This window comes from Podarcis melisellensis, assembly GCF_964234715.1.
Source record: "Podarcis melisellensis genome assembly, chromosome: 3".
NCBI lineage: Eukaryota > Metazoa > Chordata > Lepidosauria > Squamata > Lacertidae > Podarcis > Podarcis melisellensis.
Window position 1 is genome coordinate 60472175 of NC_138530.1, and position 15277 is coordinate 60487451.

Sequence of the window (15277 nt, forward strand, 5' to 3'; positions counted from 1 at the left end):
CATTTACACTTTGGCTGCAATAAATGGCTGGAGGAAAATATTTCACAAGACTCCAAGAGGGCTTCCACCTATGTACGTTATTTACAATGGGTTATATGGGCGGAGGTTTTGCTTAAAACAGGAGTACAAATCCTAAATGATAGGGTCTAGACATGGATGTAGCCAAGGGGGACCAGGGGGGCAGGTGCCCCCCTAAATCAAGTACCGTAAATCAATAAAAATAATTAACTGACGTTCTGGCCCCCCAACATAAACCCTGGCTATGCACATGGGTCTAGACCAGGGGCCAGCAAACTTTTTCAGCAGGGAGCCAGTCCACTGTCCCTCAGACCTTGTGGGGGGCTGGACTATATATTTGGGGGGGGGATGAACGAATTCCTATGCCCCACAAATACCCAGAGATGCATTTTAAATAAAAGCATACATTCTACTATAAAAACACCAGGCAGGCCCCACAAATAACCCATAGATGAATTTTAAATAAAAGGACACATTCTACTCATGTAAAAACATGCTGATTCCCAGACCACCCGTGGGCCAGATTTAGAAGGCGATTGGGCTGGATCTGGGCCCAGGGCCTTAGTTTGCCTACCCATGGTCTAGACGAGAACAATAATACAGTAGCTTCTAAATCTGCATGTTGTTTCCCCAAATGTAAATAGGAGCCAACTAGTATTAAAAGGGCGGCATTGGGGATTTTGAGTTCACTGCAGTGGAATTCATGAACGGCAATTCCTAAGTGACAATCCAGAGAAAACAAACAGAAACGAATTTGCGTTTTGTTTTCCCCAAACGTGAACCAGGGCCAAGCAGAATTTAAAGGGAGGGGGCGGGAATTTGCGTTCGCTGGGGACAAATTCACAAGGGGCAGGAATTTCCTCCACACTTTATATGTTCAAAGGATGCGCAGGTCACAGGCTTGCAAATAAGCTACATTCCCGCACTTTGCTCTGCTCTCTTCGCTTCAAAAATCACCAGGGCTCCAGCGCTGCTTCCGCCTATCAAACGGCGCGGCGGCAAAAAAACAACAACACCGGCCCTTATCGGTGCTAGGGAAAGTGGAAAGAGGCTGCAGTTGTCCCTCCACACCGCCAGGTGGGGGTGGGGAGAGAGAAACGCAGGAGCAGATTTATCAGCAAGTTGGGGAGAACCATGCGTGACACACACTACGCGCGTCAGCCTATTTTCGCATCCGGGTCCCACGGGCGGCTTCTGAAGGCGTTTCCTCCCCCCCTTTTTTTTTTTTCAGGAACAGAGTTAAGTCGGGGCTGTAGTTGCGCGCGAGTTCCGCCAGGCCGAGAGGGCGTGGCTACGTCCAAGGAGAGACGTCCGTAAAACTTTTTTTATTGGGAGTCCCTCATACACACACACACACACATACATACATACATGCGCGCGCACACACCCCTTCTCTTCTTCTTCCTCCCTTTCGAACGCCACGCCCCCTTCCCCCTGGTGTCGCGGCGCTTCCTCCGCCTTCCCCTCCCCAACTCCTTTAAGGAAGGCTCCGCGAGATCAACAAGCAACAGCTGAGGCGGCGCGCGCGCAAGCGGGAGAGAGAGAGCGCACGCGCCCCTCTCTCTCTTTCCTTCCGCCCCCCTCCCGACCCCTCCCCCTCACGGCCGTTTCCTCACGGAGCCGCCGCCGCCGCCGCCAGCGGTGGCTCCCGCGCGTGCGAGCGCGGCCCCGCGTCCGTCCGTTTGTTTCCCCTGCCGTCCGTCGTCCGTCCCTCCGCCCCGCCCAGTGGCAGGATCGATTCCCGGGGCCGGGCCGGGCTGGCGTAAGATGGAGGGTCTGACGCTGAGCGAGACCGAGCAGCGCTACTACTGCGACCTCTTCTCGTACTGCGACACCGAGAGCACCAAGAAAGTGGCGTCCAACGGGAGGGTCCTCGAGCTCTTCCGCGCCGCGCAGCTGCCCAGCGAGGTGGTCCTGCAGGTAAACCCGCCGCCGTGGCCGCCTCTCCCTCCCGAGACCCACTCGATCCCAGGGGCAGCAGGCTCCGGACTCAAGGGGGCGGCGAAGGGGGTGGGTGGGGGTGGAGAACGAGGTACGTGCCCAGCTCCCCCCACACCACCGACACGCTCCGTCCCTCGCCCTTCCCACGTTCACACGCCCACCCTGGGCCCCCTACTCGGGGGTGGCTGCGGAGGATTTCCTGCCCCGCGATGGGTTGAGCCGAGGCTATTGGCTATGGTGGAATACGAGGGAATATTTTTTTAAAAAAACAAGGGACATACAGAAAAACGTGGTGGTGGTGGGGGCTTTGATAGACTCTGGCACCCCCGGATGCAGGGGATGTTCCCCTTGGAGTCTTCCTTATTTCACTTATTGCAATGCATAGCATAGTTATGTACATAACACAGTGTATCCAAGAGGGATTTGTCAATGGGTGTGTGTGTATGTGTGTGTGTGTGTGTGTGTGTGTGTGTGTGTGTGTATATATCCCCCATATTTTAAAATAGCAACGGGGAAAATGAGTGGTAAAACTTGTAAAGTGCAAAGTATGTAATTGCTGCTTGGTTTGTTCTTGGGGAATTTAGATTCCTGCACTGCAGTGGGTGGACTAGATGGCCCTTGTGGTCCCTTCCAGCTCTACAATTCTAGGTAGTTTGGGGACTGCACAGGAAACAACCTTGTTTGTACATCTTGGGAGGAAGTATTGAAGTGACCCTGGCCTGAAGAAAGTATGGAAATTTGCTTTTACGTATATGTGCTACGAGGTCAATTTAATATTATTACTGTACTGCCCAATTTGGACAACACTAATTTTGTTGTATCAGTTCTCTGAACTGCAGAGCCTTGACACTTTGCTGTTGTGAAATTAAGTTTAGTGCAGCAGTTCTGTTTCCTGTTTTCTAGGAGCTTCCCTGATGGCCCAAAGAACTATGTGGTGCATGCTGAGCTATAGTTGCTTCTTATTTTCACTTATGTGACTGATTCACTTTAATGACTTGGACCAGAGTGCTCAGTTGCAATAGCCGCTGTGGTGTCATGGTTAGAGGGTTCGACCATGGCCTATGAGCCCAGGGTTCGAACCCACTTGGCCCTGAAGCTCACAGGGTGACCTTGGGCCAGCCACTGTCTTTCAGCCTAACCTATCTCACACAGTTGTTAGGATAAAATGTGGAGGGAAAAGCCATGTACACCAACTTGAGCTCCTTAAAAGAAAGGATGATGTAGGAAATAAATAATAAGAATCATAATATAAGTTATTGGGGTAGTCCATGACTCACATAAGTGTCCAGACACAGAAATGTGTGACTTTGTTACCATGCTAATATTAGACCCTAAATTGCAACAAGCAGGTTATTCTAAGACACTGGCCCCTCTCAAATGTTTCAGTTTGTCATTAATTTGCAATACACATGTTAACAGACATTTAGTAAAGTTCTTTAAAATGTATAGATTTAAAATGTGCGCATGTAGTGGCAGGGTTCTCATGAGGAATACTGAGTTCTAGCTGGGAAGTAATGGCTGTGTTACATTGTTTGAGTATCGTTAAGTCTGCCCTGTGTATTACAAAGCTGTTGGCAAAAGCACATACAGAGAAGCTATCATGTTTGTAGTGCTTCAGCTTGTAAAATATGGAGAAGGCCTTGAAGCTTGACGTAATTGGAGTTCATCTAATAGATAACTTATCTGGCAAACTATTGCCTGTTTGTCTCTGGACACAGATGCTATGTCCAAAGGGAGTCAGTCTTTAGTTACAGTTGAATGAGACCCACAACTACTATAGTCTGCAAAATGAGTACACTGGTGTATAATCTTCGTATAAAGCACTTCATGTTCATTAGGAGCATTAAGTGCTTTGCTGTCTGGCTAAAAACAATATGCTGGAGGTGGAATTAAAAATCTTTATATTATTAAAACTAGCAGCACCCACTTGGCATGTTCATCACTGTTCTTTATAAGCTTTCATTTGTCAGTGTCTTGAAATGGCAATTGTCAACATGGGCTATGGAGAGGTTTTACTAGAATAACTACTTTAGATCATACTGCTAACACCATCTCCTATTTTCCTGATAATGATAAAACTGTTCACCCAGTGCTCCCAGCTGCCACTCTGCTCTATGGAGCCTTAAATGTTAATATTTCTGTGATGCACTACTCGTACATTAGAGAATCTTGGTCTGGATATACATAAAAGAAATTAACATAGCAGATGTAACTCCATGCTGTACATCTTACAACACAATCCTGAGCATGTTTACTAGAAAGAAAATTCCACTGACATAAATAGGTCTTATTTCAAAGCATGTGTACATAGGATTGCAGTCTTGGCAAAACTGGCGACTTTAAGGTCTCTGTCAGATTAAACTTTGTTTCCAGTATCTGGCCAAGTATCCCTGTATCTCTCCTTTCTCTTGATTAAAAATAATAATACAAGGAATAGCTAACATGGAATACTAGAAACATCCTATCAGTTTAACCATGTGTACAAGAAAGTAACTACTTTACAATGTATACACATATATGAACATTCTTGTATTAGAGCTGTGCATTTACAGCAAAACTTACACTGCCATCAATTTCACACAGTGTATATGCAGCTTAAAACCTGTTGTAAAAGGTCATATGTGCAGTGACCCTTAAAAGTGTGTGGAGGGTAATAACCTTGTCTTATAGGAAACAGAAGTGGAACATCATAGGATGATTTGTGTGCCCGGCAACAGGATTGCATCAGCAGTTGTACTAGTTTTAAGTCAAGACATTCTGGTTCAGCCTCTCTGCAGTCTGGTGTATGTTGTGAAGCTCATCTGAGTAGAATAGCAAATTAAACAGCTAATATCCAACTGCCCCACCAGTTTTAGCAGGCCCAAGTGCTGCCTTAGTGACTCTAACTGTGAGGATCCGTGTCGGTAGCTGGCTGATAACTTTAGTCTCTCTGTATTTCTCTATATTTTTCTCTGAATAGCAAATGCTGTTTTACATTTTGCTGTTAAATTCATGTGTGATGATGTTCCATTGTTTGCATTTTTGTTGTTGGTTAAGCTATTTTAAATGTTAAGTGATTTTAAAATGCTGTTAAATAAATAAGCAAAATGTTCAGTTATCTGTCGGGATCAAGCTCCAAAGGAGGAAGCCCATTATCAGTAAAAATGTAAATCAAGTTACATTGAGAGACAATTGGTGCAGAGCAGCATAAGAATAAGTAGAATAATCTAGGAAAACTTTGGCCGTGATTCTGTTTCAACAGGAGTTGTAGGAAGATAGTAGGTAAGGAAGTTAAGAAAATAAGAGGAATCCTGTTGGATCAGGCCAAAGGAGAGGTGATTAAAAACCTACTTAGGCTGCTACTCTGGGCTTTGATCAGGCAGTTGAGCACATTCCCATAGAGCGCAAGAGCTGGTTGTGTCTGCAATTCCTTGACATGTAACAGTGAATTGTAAATAACTGGAAAAGAAATACCAAATACTACGTATTTTTGAATGAGTACAAATAAGTTCTGAATTTCAGTAAGTTCAGTAAGGGAGCTCTTCCTTAATTTTTAACTTGTGAACCAGCTTATCTTTGACAGTATTTTTAGAAAACTATGTTACTTGTAGAAAGGTGGAATGCAGGTACATCTGGTGCAGCAAGTTTGTTTTGTTTTTAAAGGTGGGTCATGTTTAGCTGCTATTCATTGAACTGGAACGTTGATCCATATGTAAATGTAAGTGGGTTATCTGCTATTGTAAGCAGTAGTTCAAGCATTATACTAATTCAAGCGCCTCAAGCATTTTTAAAAAGTCTAGAAAACATTTGCATTATAGAGGATGGCTGTTAGCATGCATGCTTTAACACACCTACAAAACAAAATCCAGAATGTGGAAAACCAAGTTGTCTCAAAGTTTATTCCCCTAAAGGAACTAGGATTACCATAACTAATGGACACTAAAGGTAAAAGGTAAAGGTACCCCTGCCCGTACGGGCCAGTCTTGACAGACTCTGGGGTTGTGCGCCCATCTCACTTAAGAGGCCAGGGGCCAGCGCTGTCCGGAGACACTTCCGGGTCACGTGGCCAGCGTGACAAAGCTGCATCTGGCGAGCCAGAGCCACACACCGAAACGCCGTTTACCTTCCCGCTGGTAAGCGGTCCCTATTTATCTACTTGCACCCGGAGGTGCTTTCGAACTGCTAGGTTGGCAGGCGCTGGGACCGAGCAGCGGGAGCGCACCCCGCCGCAGGGATTCGAACCGCCGACCTTTCGATCGGCAAGTCCTAGGTGCTGAGGCTTTAACCCACAGCGACCTGGGCAATTTTCCAATATATTCCAAAATGTTCGGAAACCAAAGTGCGTCTTCCGATTGGCTGCAGGAAGCTCCTGCAGCCAATTGGAAGCCATGCCAGACGTTCGGCTTCTGAAAATCATTGATACACCAGAACACCCACTTCTGGAATTTGATCATTCGGGATCCGATTTGTTCAGGAGCCAAGGTGTTCGGGAGCCAAGGTAGACTGTATTTTAATTTACTGCTTATGGTTGGTAGAGAAGGCAGTATTCAGAGGTACAGTTATGGTTGTGGAACTTCTAGGATCCTAATGCTATTGCAGTTCCAGAGAGTGTGATACACAGACCCATGACAGTCTCAAAAAAGTCTCAGGCCACAGCATACACTTAACTAATTTGCATGGTTACTGTTGCACCACAATAGCTTTGTGAAGTGTAAGTTTTAAAGTATAAGCTATAGTTTGTGTACGTGACAATGTAATAAAATACTGCTGTGCGTGTTGTCAAAAATACATCTTCCCAGTTACATTGCAGTATGTTATGTAGGTACAACAAATGGTAATTGGGTGGCATTTTTAACATGTTTTTTTTTTTTAAATCAGTCTTCTAATATTGTGTCTGGGACACCATTTTTCTGTCATGTTGCATTAAATTTAACTTTTTTGTATCTTACATAGCAGGGGTTTTGTTAGTTATGTTTATATTAAACAGACAATGGCTACAGTCACATATAATGATGCTGGCAAACTATGAGTTGTATGCTGGTACAGACAGCTTAAGCAGTCCCTGATTTGCTCCTCCATCTCTAGGAGTGAAGGGCTGCTTGAGTTGTGCGTACAGCCTAATTTAATTCACTATGATTTGTTGCCATCATTTTGTATGGCTTATGACCCTTTCATTTCAATATTCCAGTGGGGCAGCTCAGCACTGAGAACACTCTACAGTATATAACTAATTTGAGTTGATGCTGACTTTTTAAGAGCCTCATCAAGCTACATTTGTCCCTAGCAAACATCATTATGCTACATACAGACATACATTTAACATTGTAAATAAAAAATAACTCTTCCTCCCCCCATTTTTTTAAAAATAAAAGCAAATTGATTTTTAGGAGTTGAACTTTGCACAAGTCATACTTTGATTACAATTGGGTAGAGCAGTAAGATAAATTTGTTCTGAGGAGCAGTTATGGGTTGCTGACCGAAACAAATATTCATATTGGTATCGGGATAGTGTCAGGAAGGAAAAAACAAGATTTAAGAGGAATATGTGAACAAGGACACGAAAAGCTAGGTGTTCAGTTTAATGTAAATATTGGCCACACATTGCAATTAAAATGCAATAATATAGTACATCAGATGTTTAATAAGGGAACTGGTATTTGTTATAGTGGGCAAGAGAGAGATCAACCAAAATTATTTGCCATTATAGCAAACATGGTGAAGGTATTGAGAATGAGACCAGTGAAATTGAAGTGAATCACTGCGCAGGAGAATGAGAACATTTTTTCCTACCGTAGTTTAATAGAAAACTACTGCATTTATGATATTATAGCATAGAATTTATTGGCAAGCATATATAGAGTACAGTGAACTAATGTTTCTACTTCACCAAATTTATTATATTCATTTTGCTGGATGTTTTGGTTTTCTCTAGATCATGGAACTTTGTGGTGCAACAAGACTTGGATACTTTGGAAGAAGCCAATTCTACATTGCTTTGAAACTAGTTGCAGTGGCTCAGTCTGGGTTTCCACTGCGAATGGAAAGCTTGAATTCTGGTAAGCCTTGAAATAAGTATCGAAATATAATTGACTAGGTTATTAAAATATGGCTCTTGTCTGATACTCCTCTACCAGCATATACCACTGACATGATTCCTCTGATGTTTTCTTAAACATCTCTTCCTTTAAAGGAAGTTTCCTCTAATAAGAAGTTTTTTTGCATGACTGTTTTTAATGCTGTTGCAAGCAGCTCTACTCTAAGGATAAAAAAATGATATTCCCAAAGTGGAAAAAACACCAATGTCCCAATTCATTGACAATTTTGTTCTTTAAATGTCAGACTATATGCTTTCCTTCAAATAATAGTTAGGTTTTAAACCTATGGTTATATTCTAGGAGGTTTAGACTTCTGATTGAAAGTTAGAAATGAGAAGCTCTGAGATGGATGTCATCAGAAATTTCGGCCACTTAGGTCTGCCTATTATTTTCACTTGATCCAGTCTGCAGACTGTGTTAACTTAGTGTCTTTATCTCATGTGTAAAGGTAAAAATGAGATAAAGGAACTGAGGCAGAAATAAAGTAATGATGGCTGACAGCCTTTATACTCATTTTTTGTATCTGTTGGGACAGAAAAAATGAACTGGGTAATACCCAGGTTAGCACTCATAACACACTTTTATTGGTGTCAAAACTGTGGCTATTTACCAGAACAAAGAGCTTTGCGATAGGTAGCGTATACCAAGGGGCATTTGTGTTTCCTCAACAACAGGACTTAAGTCTGAGTAGCTAACTGCTTTTGAAACTTGAGAAGATGGCAGGAAGGTCTGCTATTCTAATAAGTTTTTTTTATAAAACCCCAGTTAGCATAAACAAGCTCTTTTCTTTGCTTAGAATGATCTTTTTTAAATCCTCCTCATGAGGAATAATATGCTTTTACAACTCTGTATCTATTGTTTAGAGATGTAAGTCTTCTGCTTGTCAAACAGAGTTGGCGTTCCTCTCTTTGTTACATCACAAATAATATTATAGTATTTGATGTTGAGGTACCACATATTAGTAGAAGCAGGTGCTGAAAACTGCTGCCTTCTCTTAGAGAAGTTGCCCACCTTGAACCTCTTAGTGCATTTGGCCCATAGAACTTGAAGTGGTTTGGAGCTTGACATATATAAGATGAGCTGCAGTTCAGAGCAGTACATAACTTTTATTTACTTCCTATTTCAGTAATTTCTAACTGACACTTGCTTTTCAGAACTTTCTCCACAACTGTTAAGATAAAAAAATTTTAAGTGAAAACAAGCTGTCAGCATTGCCATGGTCCTGTTGATCACATAAAACAAGTTTTTTTTTGGGGGGTGGGGCAGCTTCAGGTTGTATGCTCTCATTGCTTGGAGAGAGGTGAATTAAAGAGAAATATAAAAGGTTCCTGTGGGTGTTGAAAAATATCTGTCTATGAAATACTTAACATGCTAATGTCCATCTGTAGTCACTAAGGTGAAAAATTCAAGTTGGCTTCAAAGTTTGAGCTGTTAAATTCCTGTTCTGGTGAGAATTCTTTCTTCAACTGAATTGTCACAATCTTGATTGCAATTTTGAATTATTTGAATACTCTATTGGTTTTATATGGTTAATACAGGGATGGGTAATCTTTTTGTTTTCAGGGACCAAGCCTTTAGCTGGCCCCACCCCATAGGCCAACTTTGACAAATGGGTGTGGCAAGCTACCTGTCAATCACACAACATTGTCATGTTGTCACATGATTGGCAGGTGGGTTACCCTGCCCACCTGTCAAAACCCTTTGCCACTTACAAAGCCTGCCATGCAATCAGAGCTTGAAAGGATGGGCAGGGAGGCTTGGACATGCAGGAAAGCATTTTCCAACCTTTTAAAGATCGTTCCGGCAGAATAAGCACCTGTTTCTTCATCATTGTGTGATGGAGCAGCTCCTGTCAAAGTCAGTGCCTGCATAGAACAGACATTGGCTGTAGCAGGAACTGTTCCAGCTTGCAACAAACTTGATAGCAACTCTCAAGAAAATAATATTTTAATGGGGAATCAAAACATTTTGTAACTTAAGTGTCTTATAATAATCATGTGTGGTGTTGTTTTAACAGTCAAGGACCTCCCCCTGCCCAGATTTGTCATGTCAAAGAATGAGCAGGAACTGAGGCATTCATCGTTGTATTCTTCAGATCCTGATAACCCATCCTCCTATTCAGGTGCGATTCCTCCCCCACCAGGTAGAATACAAGTTAAAAAAGGCTCTGTGAGCCATGATGTCGTCCAGCAACGTCCAACGACAGATCAACAGGTAATGAAATATAAAGACTGACTAATGTTTTTAAGTATCCTTAATGGTTTTTATATTGTGGTTCTGTAATTATATTAAAATACAAAGGGCAGTGCAAGTTTAGCAGTGATTTATTTGTTTTATAAATCTGGCTCTGAAAGCTTAGGGGAAGAACCTCCAGAACAGATTTAGGGTTTGTGCAGAGGGAGACAGAAGCCCCATTGTACAAATGAACCTCATTCTCCACGTTTGTACCCCATTTAGTGCTACGTTGAATTCTATCCCTGGTGCCAAACAGAATAGAATTACTTATTCTACCTTGTAACTTTGCATGTACGTCAAAAACTAAATTTGCTGCTACAGATTGTGTTGTCAAACTAGTCTTACAATTTTGGCTGCAAGCACACTAGTTTGAGTGTATTGCTCCCCCCCCCCCTTTATTTAAGAGAAATTACACTATATTGCTTCATACTATTGCAGTTAAGTTACACCTACAACTCCTTGAGAGGTCTTTGTTAGTGCTTTAGGTCTTTGTACATCTTTTTTTCTTTACATGATGCACCCATATTCTAGAAAAAAGCTAGGATAAGTCAGTGGCCACTGCATTATGGACCAATTGAAGTTTCCAAGTCATCTTCAAAGGCATCCCCACGGAGGGGATAAGAAACAACCTTGCAAGAGTGGCCTTCTTTGGATTCAGCCCTCTATCCTGTCAATTTTTTCCAGACACTTGCATGTAATTCTGTCTAGGTACTCTTATTTGGAGAGCGAGGTGTGATTTCGTTACAATCTTCATGATCATTTTTATAACCAGTACTATATTTTACCAGTAGCATTTTTGTTTGGTGGCAGTCATGGGTAGGTACAGTCATACCTCGGGTTGAAGTTGCTTCACGTTAAGCCTTTTCAGGTTGCGCTCTGCGGTGACGGTTTCGTCACTCGCGCATGCACAAATGGTCAAAATGACGTCTCGCGCACGCACAGAAGCGGCGAATCGTGACCTGTGCAGACATGGGTTGCGTTCGCTTCAGGATGTGAACGGGGCTCCGGAACAGATCCCGTTTGTATCCAGAGGTACCACTGTGTTGACTAACAATTTACCATGGCATCCAAAGTCTGCAAGTAAGGCCTGTCTTTCTAAATCTCTTATTTGTTTCCTAGTAATAGGAGCTTTAGAAATAATGAAATGGTTTCACCTTTGGAGATGATATAACAAGCGGAAAGTGAAACCAGTGAATGATACAACTGGGTTCTGATCACATACCATGTAAAAATAAGTGGCAAAACCTAATATGGCTAAATTACAAGAACTGGGTATTCATGCTGTCCCTATTTATTTTCAAGATTCATTTGAATGCATGACAAGTTTTAATGTGCCCACTAAGTTTTATTATTTGCCTTGCCCTTGATCTTTTTGTTAGTATTAAAATCCCACCTGTTCTTAAGAAAGAATTTGTTCTTAAAGAAAGTGGTTTTTAGAAGATTGTTTCAGGTACATAGTATAACATTTTAAAAACTTCCTTTGTTTTATTAGGAGTCCACATCTCCTGTTGTTTCACCGCAGCAATCTCCACCAACCTCTCCACACACATGGAGGAAGCACAGCCGCCATCCCAGCGGAGGAAATAATGAGCGACCAGGGCCTTTTTGGGCTCCCTTTAGTGAAGCACAAGCAGGTATAAATAAATGTCTTGTGTTACGCTTCAAGTGTTGCCTGAGATTGTGGATTTCTTAATATAGCCTAGTAGTGCCCCATGTATGAGGCAGGCCACTCTAGGGAGGTACAGACTTGAATCAGGGAGACAAAAGTAATCCTCTGGCCCACCTCAGTATGTCCTGATCAGTGACAAGAGCAGCTTCCTTTCACGCTAGTAAAAAGTCAACTAGGAATGTGCACCCTTGCCTTTTACCTACCATCTTGCCCCAATACCACATCCCATCCTTTATTTTGGTCTAAAGAATCATTGGTACCATCCTGTTTTTTGAAAACTCTTAATTTCCATAAGATTTATCTTTGTGAGAATGCATCTGGCCCTGCAATATTATTTTGATCAGTTTTTGTTTGCTTTTGAGGGAGATACCTTAAGTGTTTCAGCTTCACACAAGACTGTTTTCTTTCTGGTCACTTGTGCACTAGAGGAGGCCCAAACATTTTATTGTGATAAGGAAATTCAGAAGTAAAAAGTTGCAAAGGCTTGTTAGAATATTTCAGGCAACAACAAGAAGGAAATAAAATAGAATGTGTATTCTGTTTAATGGCGCTTCACATTAAAGCTTTGAACTGTGAATTTCATTGAAGAAGGCAATTTCAGGCTAACATTCTAAAGTTGGAATCTTAACCACATTTTTATAGCATCCAATGCTGTAGGTCACACATGATCTGTTTGGAGGAGACAAGCCCTAAGCCCAACTTCCCATGACTTAGCAGCAGTAGGACCAGGGGAAGAGTGAAGCAGCCACAGTTTTTGCTCTGTGTATCCGCCTGCTTGCTCACCTGTGGTTAACGATAATTTGACTTAATGTTACATGCTAGATGTGCTTATATGAACACTATTTGGTTTAGACAGTGACCAGAGGAGTAAGAGAGATGTTAAAATAGAGTATAAACGCTATACTAAAAATAGCACACTATGTAGCGTTTTCAAAAATAGCTGAACCTTGAAAAAGAAAAGTAGCTAAGTGTTCAAAGCATTAGAAAATAAAGGGTATTTCAATAGACTTTTTAATGGAACCCAAATCAATAAAAACTACTTCTTAGACTGTTTTGTGATGTTGGACAATGTCAGGGAATATAGCACCACAGCCAGGAAGCACAAACTGACTAGCATCTAATGTGGTGAGCATCTTTGAGGAGGCCCAGAAGAAAACCAAACCTCCAAATAAAACTATTTTTGGTAGGCAGATACCAAGCAAGACCAGGTACATTCTGCACTAAAAATAAATCTGCAACCTGCCTAAATTATGTACTGTTAGTAAGCAATTTTGTCTTATTTTGTGTATTTTTTGCACATTTTCTCTTTGCATTATTTTTATCCATATTTTCCTAGCCTGGGTATGGGCAAGTACATTGAAAACTTGCATCTAGCCTCCTAAAAAGCTTATTCTGTCACATTGTGTGCTTCAGAGTTTTCAGCAGATATTGCCCATACATTGTCGGGTCTAGCTTATGGGCACAAGAGCTGCATTTTATTTTATTTTTTTAAAAAAAGGAGGTTGAACCTCTGTGCTTAGTACTGTGTTACATTAAATTATGTCATACTTGTATCCCTCATACTGCTTCCGTATTTGCCAACGTTAGTATAAACCTTGGAGGCTTGATCACAATTGTTTCTTGATTTCTGCTTGAGAGTCCAGCTCTCCTGTTCCAAAGTATCTTTGCTCAGTTTTCCAGTCTTTGCATGCCTCACTTTTTATTTCAATTAGGCCTAAGTCTTAGGCAAGACCACCTTGAACTCTGATAACTTTATGGACAAATTTAATAATCCAGCTTTTTGTTGTTGACTTTTGTAGGATAATGAGGTTTTTATTTCTGCCAGAAAGTATATATAGTTTCAGTAATCAGTTGCTATTTGGTTGTACCGAGAAAGCCATAAGTAGCAGACAGTTGAGAACTGTAGCTTGCTTGTGCTCCTGTTCAAATTTGCATTGAATAATTGTCGGGTTGATTTCTTACGGCAAGATTCAACTAATGGGTCCCATCGGCGCAAGCGCTGTGCAAGGACTCCTCCCTCACTTATCCCCTGAAATTGACTTGGCACGGGGGTCAGGAGGACCTCTGGAACAGCACACAGTGAGAGCCGAGCAGAGTGGGAGATTGTTTCACCTGGCAAGCCAATGCTTGCTCTGACAGAACAGTCGCCTTATTGCAACATTGAATTCCCCATTTTAGGGTGATTTATCATTTGTGACATTCAAATTAGACAGTTTGGCAACGTGTTCTACAAATAATCTAGAAAGTTCAAAGAAAGGTATTTAAGGCAGCCGGAACAAGGCTATAAAGCATTCTAATAAAGTGTTCCTTGTTGGAAATAGAACTTCTGGAGCATCAGTTGTTAACAGGGAACCAAAGGGCATTGCTTGTCTTGAGAGCTGGCAGTGAATCATGTCACCTCATCATTTGTCCATCGCTACTACTTCACCACTTGCTCCATCTGAACCGTCATTATTTCCATACTACTTAGATAAAAAGCCAGAGCTTTTTCAGGTGTGGGTGTGTTGGGGAATATTGTTTATACATAAACTACCCAGGCCCTACAGATCAGCAACCATGTCAAAGAGTTTCAGATCAGCTGTGGTGAAGAGAGAGAAAAGTTAGCAACAGCAGGGAATCTGGACAGTAGTGACCATAAGGAAGACTACTGTTAGGCCATACTTGAAGTAGTAGGGGGAAAGGCTTTTTCTGAAGAAGAAGTCTCCTTTGTCCAGTTAGCAGCTGTTGCTGCTTTGCTACAGACTAGATCACTGATAAACAGAGATGTTTTGAAAAGAATGGACAAGGTCAACTGTCAAATTTTGAGGTAGCGCTTCAGCTTTATTAAATACTTTAAACAATCTAATTACTTCAATCTAGCGAGTTCATTTTAAAAAAGGTGTTATCATTAAATAGTCCAGTCTACCTCCCCCCCCGAAAAACTTCAGTAGAACAGGATTTACTTTTGTTAGATTTATTAATAGCACTCTTGTGAATTTAATAATAAAAACTGTTCCAATTCTTCCTGTGCTGGTTCTAAAGAGGAAAAGGAACTTCACATCTTTCCTTCCTCTACCAAAATAGACTCCTATTTATTAAAGAGGGATTAATTTTCATTTGCACTGAAAAGCGTGACCTTTCCTAGCAAAAGAATAGTAATCTGTAAGGTATTAATCTAGGTAAATTCTGCTTTTCAAAGCCTTTCCCCTATTAAAATAGTTTTGGTACTCTGTGTATAGTCCTGCTAAGTATATGCATGAGAATGCTAAACTTTTACTTGTGATACACAGAGATTTAAGTTCCTGATTTTTCGATATACTACAGTTAGTATTTGTCATCCTTTTCTGGGAAGCGCACAAGA

At 41.6% G+C, this 15277-nt stretch overlaps 1 protein-coding gene across 6 annotated transcripts in view; it reads left to right on the forward strand.

Annotated features, from left to right (window-relative positions):
- Positions 1–1238: 1238 nt before the first annotated feature.
- REPS1 (RALBP1 associated Eps domain containing 1) overlaps positions 1239–15277 on the forward strand; it is a 35228-nt gene continuing 21189 nt past the window's right edge. For 3 of the 6 annotated variants that reach the window (XM_081907112.1, XM_081907113.1, XM_081907115.1), the window contains exons 1-4: positions 1251–1938; positions 7871–7994; positions 10051–10247; positions 11761–11902. In XM_081907112.1, coding sequence (XP_081763238.1) covers positions 1786–1938; positions 7871–7994; positions 10051–10247; positions 11761–11902 — 616 coding nt within the window. In that variant the 5' untranslated portion in view covers positions 1251–1785. Of the gene's footprint in view, positions 1939–7870; positions 7995–10050; positions 10248–11760; positions 11903–15277 lie in introns of all 6 variants that reach the window. The other 3 variants (XM_081907117.1, XM_081907114.1, XM_081907116.1) reach the window with 3 other exon arrangements.